Source organism: Hipposideros armiger, unplaced genomic scaffold, assembly GCF_001890085.2.
Source record: "Hipposideros armiger isolate ML-2016 unplaced genomic scaffold, ASM189008v1 scaffold_74, whole genome shotgun sequence".
Classification (NCBI taxonomy): Eukaryota; Metazoa; Chordata; class Mammalia; order Chiroptera; family Hipposideridae; genus Hipposideros; species Hipposideros armiger.
In genome coordinates this window covers 285,473-293,108 of record NW_017731424.1, presented here as the reverse complement: position 1 = coordinate 293,108, position 7,636 = coordinate 285,473, and the positions used below count along the sequence as shown (strand labels likewise).

Genomic DNA, 7,636 nt, shown 5'->3' with positions numbered 1-7,636 from the left:
TCTTAACCAGCTGAGCCACTTGGCCGGCCCGCAGTTTTCCCTTTTTAAGAGAAGTATAATGTTGATCATTTTGTGACTTTTACCAATGTCTTTGAGGGTGGAATCAGAATCTTTTTGAGATTATAAGGACAAATTTTTGAAGGGAAAACTTTTTGTTGAATGCCTTCTGAGTCCTGGGGTGTAAAGAAAAAGATATGAAGGTCCCACTCCCGAGTAAAACCACGTTGAAGGACACAGGCAAGTTGATAAATAACTGATAAATTGTAGTGATAAAAGTGAATGCCTAGAGTTTTGGGGGTGGGATGGGAAAAGGACAAAAAGACAAGTTCCTCACTCAATTCCATGTGACAGACTCTTAGTAGCTCTTAATGCTTGGCTTAAATGTCACTGATGGTTTTCAAAGTCTTGTTAGTTCTCTCACAAGCAGAATTAATGGTTTGCTTCTTTGTAATAAAACATCTGTATATCTCTTATGTGCTTATCACATTTTATCAACAAAAATTCATTATTATCAAACTGTTATATAGTGTACAAGTTATATGGGTGGGATTAAAATATAAAAACTTCAGTTGTTTTTTTAACATCAAGATAAGTGGAGATTATGGAAAGGGTGCTACTTGTTGTTATTTTTTGCCTAGTTTCTAAATGACATTATCAACAATGTGTTAAAAAGTGAGAAAGCCTGTGGCATTGAAGTCAGCAACGCTTCCACATTTATTTTGGGGGGTATGGAAAAATAGAGGAGTATACATTTTGGAATCAACCAAATAAAATGGTTTCCTTTGCTTGTGAAGCAGTCACCATATTCAGATGTTAGTCATGTTTCTACAATTGAAGGGCATTCTGTTATGACTCATTCAGGATCTTGGTCATCATTATTTGTTGTTGTTTTTTTTCCTATATGGGGGGTGGGGGTGGGGCAAAGCCTCACTGAGCTTTTAATGGAATAGCTTTCAACTTTCTGAGGGCGGAGGGTATGTTGTGTGGAGCGTGCATAAAAAGAAGGAAATCTGTATAATAGAAGAATGCCTGCCTTTAAACAGTAAGTATTTAGGTTGAATATTATGAGCTGAGATTGCGTTTTGAAATGAATAAATGTTTAAGTGGCTGATTAGAAGTCGTTTGGGTGAGCTCCTCCTGTAACTGCATCAGGCGGCCCTGTCAGCGTGCCAGGGGCAATGACTGAAAAGGGAGCTAGACAGATACTTTCTAAGACTTAGGTTTCAAGAAGCGAGATATATGATCCTGTTTGCATCTTGGCTCAGCTGTCTATTGTTAAAATTTCTTCCTCTTGTGTACATTTCAGAGGTGAAGGTCCCCAAGAATTTTATTCAAAAAAAAAAAAGAAAATCAATACGAAGAAGCCACTTTAAAGAGCAAGATATGCATCCATTATGCTAACTGTTCATGCATAATACATCCACATACATGCAGTTTCTTTAGAACAGAGTGGCAAGTGGTTGTGCCAGAGAAAAAGTAATTACTTAGCAGTTTGAAAGTGAAAATGAGTCTCTTATTAACAGCAATCTATCCAGAAACAAAGAGCAGGGATCTCTGTCCTGATGATGTGTTTCCCTCTAACACACAATACCTAGAATTTGGACAATGCTGTAAGACAGCGTTAGAGGGGCAGCTACTACTCTATTGCTTGCGAAAATTGGAGGGAAAGAACTTTGAATTGGAAGAAAGGACACCACTGAAGGAGGCAGGGTGAAAGGAATTCCATCCTAGTAGGAATGATTTAATTGATTGTGTTGTTTAAGGATAAGCAGTTGAGTTCTAGCCAAACATACATAGGCGGAACAGTGGAATTGTTGGTTATTGTTAAAAATTATTTGATGGCCCTCTCACTGCATCACCAAAGATTCTAAAACAGGTAAATACGCACAATTTTGATGCTGCGCATGTGTTTAAATTTTTAAATATTGTAACTGGACATGAAAGGAATGAACTTTAAGAAAAAGAAGTAAAAACGGCGTGGGGTTGAGATCTCTTCGGACTTGGTGCTATATATAGCCTCTGCTATATGTTCTTATAGTGTAGTCTTTCTTACATTGTAGAAAGTATTCTTAAAAATTGCTTGTTTTGGGCCGGCCGAGTGGCGCGATGGTTAAGAACTCGCTTGGGATGCCAGAGGGCCCCGGTTCGGATCCCACATATGAGGGCCAGTGACACTGCCCTCCACAGCTAAGATGCTGAACAACAGCTCAACCTGGAGCTGGGCTGCCATGAGTCACTGGCGACGGCATAGCTGCAGCCCCTGCTGCAGTGGGTTGCCATGGGCTACAGTGTGTAGCCAGCAGCCAGCGTGAGCGGCCAGCAGCCGCATTGAGCGGCCGTCCAGAAGCCGGCGACTGATCTGCCTCGCCAGAGAAGAGTGCAATGATGGTGCCAACTTGGGCCAGTGAAGCAACGTCCTCCACAACTAGATTGAAGAACAAAACGACAGCAACTTGTCTGTTCCCCTTCCCCCAATTCCCCAGCACTGTTCCCATCCCCCCAATTCCCCAATAAAAATCTTAAAAAAAAAAAATTGCTTGCTTTGTTGCTGATCTTTCTTGGTAGATCATGTGTTTTGTAAGATCATATGTTTTGTGGTCTGTGTTCCTCAGTATATTCCCCCCAGTGCTTGACACAGTACCCGGCATGCATAGGTGCTGTATGAATTGTTCAGTGCTCAGAGGAAGGAAATAGAGGCATTCGGTAATTATAGTAGATACCTGCTTAGAAGTCTAATGCAGCCAACTACGTGATACTCACCTGCGTCTAGATCGTGTGCTGATGTGTGTATGTGGTGCATATGCATACTTGTTGGGCCCAAACTGGCTTTTCTACAGGCTGGCAACCCTCCACTGCATTTGTGCGCCATGGAGATAAAAATTAATGTTTATGTTAGTGGAATTTAGACAAAATTTAGAATATTGGTTTTTTTTTCTTGCATAAACTATACATACAACAAAATATAAAGGTGCCTTGGTGTCTACACCAGTTATCTAGACTTCTGCTGAGCCCTGCTAAGCAGACATTTTAGTATAAACAGTAGTTGGATGATATGCGAGGGACAAAGAACAGAGCTACCCATTTTGCTTGCAGAGGGGGTATTGTCACTTCACCGTGGAAAGACGTTCCTCTGAAAATCACTCTGCCAGGGCTTTGAAATGCTGGTTTAATTTCAGAAGCCAGGTATCTGCCTGGATGAGGCTCAAGGAAGAGATCTGGAAAGGAGCCAGGGCTTCTAATATTAAGAGCTTTCAAAACCAGCAAGGCCAACCTCTGGTCAATTCACCACTTTCTAAAGAGCCAAAATAGAGCCTCTACAGTAGACGTCATGTTATCCGGCTTGCTTAAACCAGCCAGCGCTCATGTTGCTGGGCTCCACCCCAACCTTGAGCTACGGAGAATCATTGGGCATTAAAATTAAGGGACGTGGGCCCAAGAACATCTGTTGCTATTGCACAATCTTCATGAGCAATTCTCAGACAAAAAGAAGCCATTTCTACAAATGATGCAGCTGCGTGAGCAGAGTAGAGGAAGGGGTAGGAGGGATGAGGGGCTTCGGTGGAGGAAGGAGTAGGAGGGATGAGGGGCTTCAGTGGGACATACAGATGTAACATTCTTCCGAAAAGGCCCAGAACCCTTGCTGACTTCTCTCTGTGGGTAGAATGAGAGAAAGGTTACAAGGTATTTTTCTGGGTTCACCTAAAATTATAAAATAAGTGGATGTGTGGATTTCTGCTTAGAAAACGGGTTCATCCTTCATAGGTTGTTCAGCTCTGTTCCAAATAAGTAAGCTGCGTTTGCAGCTTGTGTAGATCCCTCCCCCCCTCCGCCCCCCTACATACCCCTTTCAGTAGCCATAGCAGATGGTAAATGCCGTGGCTGCCAGTTCTATCATAATGTGATTGCAGAAAATAGAAAGCAAAGCAACATGAAGACCCTTGATAGAACACAGCTGGGGTTGGGGGATAGCTTCTGAATCTGCTGGTGATGACTGGGGTTCGTGCAATAGCACATAGCTGGACTATAGAAACCGGCTCCTTGCATGTTGGAATAAGACTAATGTTGAGACCCGTTGTTAACCAGAGCCTGTCTCCCTGGGTCGGATATCCAGAGAGCATGGGCATAATGTCTTAACTTCTGGGGGATTGGTATAAACCTCCCTAACGTTGTCATGCGTTGTACGTGGTAGCTGCATTGTTGGTGGTTGTGTGATGTCAGTTGGTGGCCTTTTTCATATCTGAGTAGGTAGAGTACCATCCTGTTTAATGCTCATTCCATTTTTTTTTTGTCAGTGAAAACTCCGGCTATTTGATTTAAGTGAGAAGAAATGAATGTCTAATGTCTTCAGGTGGAGCTTTGAGAGGTGTCTGGAAGATTCCAAGTGGCATTAATCTGGGAGCAACACCCCCAAGCCCCAACTCTTAGATAAAGACAGTTTTTCATGGGGGCATTTTATACCTCTAGAAATGCCAGATGTTAGAAACATGAAATTAATTTGAACGTAAAATACCAGAGATATTTTATTTGGCAGTCTTAACTCAGGGTTTTAAATTTAGTCAGGAATTATATTTCTTTTTGTGCTTTGGGCTACATTGTGCATTGGTGGAGGTGGGGTGGGCAGACTGACATGGTGGTGGGGAAATACAGAACCAGCAGGAGCCACATTCTAGAAACATTCCTAAAACAACAGGTAGCTGTCTCCTAAAATTAAGGATCAAACAGTAGACTGTATCCTGAAGGATCTCATAAAGCTAATTTGAGAATCCAGAATTCTAGAGTTTAGAATTTTAAACACCAAAAACCAATAAATGTAGTTTATCTGTTGGAACTAGAAACTATATTAGACAGATTTTTTTTTTTAACAGAGAATAGATTTTCACAAGAAAACCGTAATGAAAGAATGCAGCAGTCCCCCCTTATCTGCGGTTTCACTTCTGCGGTTTTAGTCACCCATGATCAACTGCGGTCCAAAAGTATTAAATGGAAAATTGCAGAAATAAACAGTGTATAAGTTTTAAATGGCAGGCTGTTCTGAGTAGCACAAAGAAATCTTGCGCTGTCCCGTTCTGTCCCACCTGGGATGTAAGTTATCCCTTTGGTCCAGCGTATCTATGCTGATATGCTACCCATATGTTCTTACTTCGTGGCCCTCTCACTTACCAGATGGGTTATCAGAGATTTGAGAGAGTGATTGAGAGAGATTGAGAGAGAGATTGGGGGGGGGGAAGAGAAAGAGAGAGAGAGAGACATGGGTGGGAGTGACACACACTACATTAACATAACTTTTTCTACAGTATATTGTTACAGTGATTTTATTATTAGTTATTATTGTTAATCTCTTACGAGCCTAATTTATAAATTAAATGTTATAGATATCTATATAGGATAAAACATAGTATGTATAGGGTTCTGTACTATCTGTGGTTTGAGGCGTCCACTGGGGGTCTTGGAATGTATTCCCTGCGGATAAGGGGGGACTACTGTATGCCTTCTCTCTTAGGAAATGGTCCAGCCGGACCCCTCTTGTGGAGGGTCTAAGTCAGGATGTAGTAAACGGCTCTGCTGATTTAGCACTGTGTACTTGTTTCATGTACTCCTGTCAAAACGGGTTTACCCGAATGAATGGTGGTAGTTTTTATGAAGTTTGAGTTTTTGAGGCAGTAAAGGGGAAAACTGAACTGTTTAACATTTTTTTATTTTAAAAATATTTTAAAAGCACAGAAAAGGGCAAAGCATATACTATCAAATGCACAACACACAGAATTAACTTATTTTTTTTTTGAAATTTAAAAATAAAAAAGAATGCCACAGATAAAAACGTTGACTATCGCCTGTGTTGCCCAACTGTAGTCCCCTTACCCTCCCTGCCTTTTCAGATAGCTACTGTCATGAATTTTGTATGTGTTTGTGTGTTAAGGTATCATTTGATACATATTCTACAATTCCTTTTATGCAACCTGGCTTTTGAGGTTTATCTATGTTGATACATTGATAAAGCTTGAGTTTATTCTTTTTCACTGCTCTATAGTGTATTGCATGAGCATACCACGATTTATTGTTATAATAAATACTTACATGTTTGAGTAGCTCATCCTGTAAACATTACTAGAGATTGTAGTAATAGAATCTAGAAGTAGAATTGCTGAATCATAGTGTGTGTGCATTTTTAATTTTGATAGTTTATTTCCCAAGTAGTAATGCTAGCTGCACTCCCACAGGCAGTATGTGTGTTTCCAATTCCTGCATTCAGACTTTTTCAGTTTTTGCCAGTCTAGTAGATGAGAATATCTCACCACTTTAATTTGGATTTTTCAAATTATCAATAGCATCATTATTTTTTAGCCTTCGAAATTTGAAAATATCCAAAGGCATGAAATCCCAATATATATTTACCTGGCATGGTAGGATTAAAATATGATTTAAAGTTTTATTTTATTCACATGATCCTCTTATAGTATTCCACAAAATTAGAATTTTAATTATCGCTCTAATAGCTAAAATCACTTTTTAAAGTTTTAGACATTTTTGATGAAAATCTTTCTAAAATGTGTTATACTTTATTGTTTTATGAAATTCAGGGTGAATTTAATTCAGTACTCATAATGAACATTAGACTTTAAAAGAAATCATTAATACCTTCAGGGCCTGTTAAAATAATAAATACTTACTTCTATACCAGATTTCCCTAAAAGGTCTTTATGCTTTAATAGTTTCTGGTGGTTTTTTCCTGCCTTTTAAGGTCTTACCCGCTAAAGTCTTTTTAGTGATTCCTCTTACCTTTTAAAATGAAAAATCCGTTTATGTATCCTTTTTTTGCGCCAGTTCTCTCTTGCCCACGAGTTCTCTCTCCCTCTGTCTCTCCTTCTCTCTCTCCCACTTTGACGAGGCCTGTTCTCTTCCCTGAGAATGTGTCACTAATAAACTCTGCAAAAAAAAAAAAGAGAAGAAAAAGAAAAATCCATTTATGTAAATGATACTTGCTTATTGCAGAATATTTTATCTTTTTTCCTTTTAAATGGCTACCTTCTTCTATACAGAATCCTAAGGACACAGGGATGGTTGTTTTTTTTTGTTTTTTTTTTTAGTAAGAAAGTGCGTGGGGCGTGTGGTAGCAGTTTGTTCTTCATGCACTGGTCACTTCTGACTGTTCTCCAGGGTTCTGGATATTTGAAACTACCCAGTTTTGGGGAATTTGACCTGTGAATGAGTGGGGCATTCACTGAATTAGCAAAATACCTACTTCAAATGAGGCACAACTATTCTTTTAGAGAACAAATTCATTTTTAACTCAAGGATGTTGAATTGGTCTGTTGCTGAGGAGATGACGAGCAGTAAGATAGACTTAACTACCTTAGAAGGTCCGAGAAAGTGGGCCACGTACATTGGTACCAATACCATGTGAGCATTCATGCTTTTTTAACGTTTGTTTTCTTTTCATAAAAAGTGCTATTGTTCATACGTTTACTCTTTCTTGTCTTTCCAAACTTATGATGTAAATTTAATATTTTTATTGTTTTCTCATTTCAGTGTGACAAAATTAGGCAAGAACGGGATGAAGCTGTTAGAAAACTGGAGGAATTTCAGAAAAGTATGTAAGCATTTCAGTGGAATCATTACAACACACATAACTGTGTTT

At 39.4% G+C, this 7,636-nt stretch overlaps 1 protein-coding gene across 6 annotated transcripts in view; it reads left to right on the top strand.

Moving 5' to 3' along the window:
* Positions 1-7,636, top strand: part of SHTN1 (shootin 1) — a 95,665-nt gene that overhangs the window by 18,327 nt on the left and 69,702 nt on the right. For all 6 annotated transcript variants that reach the window (XM_019642980.1, XM_019642976.1, XM_019642978.1 and 3 more), the window contains one exon: positions 7,528-7,588. In XM_019642980.1, the coding sequence (XP_019498525.1) occupies positions 7,528-7,588 (61 nt within the window). The remainder of the gene's footprint in view (positions 1-7,527; positions 7,589-7,636) is intronic.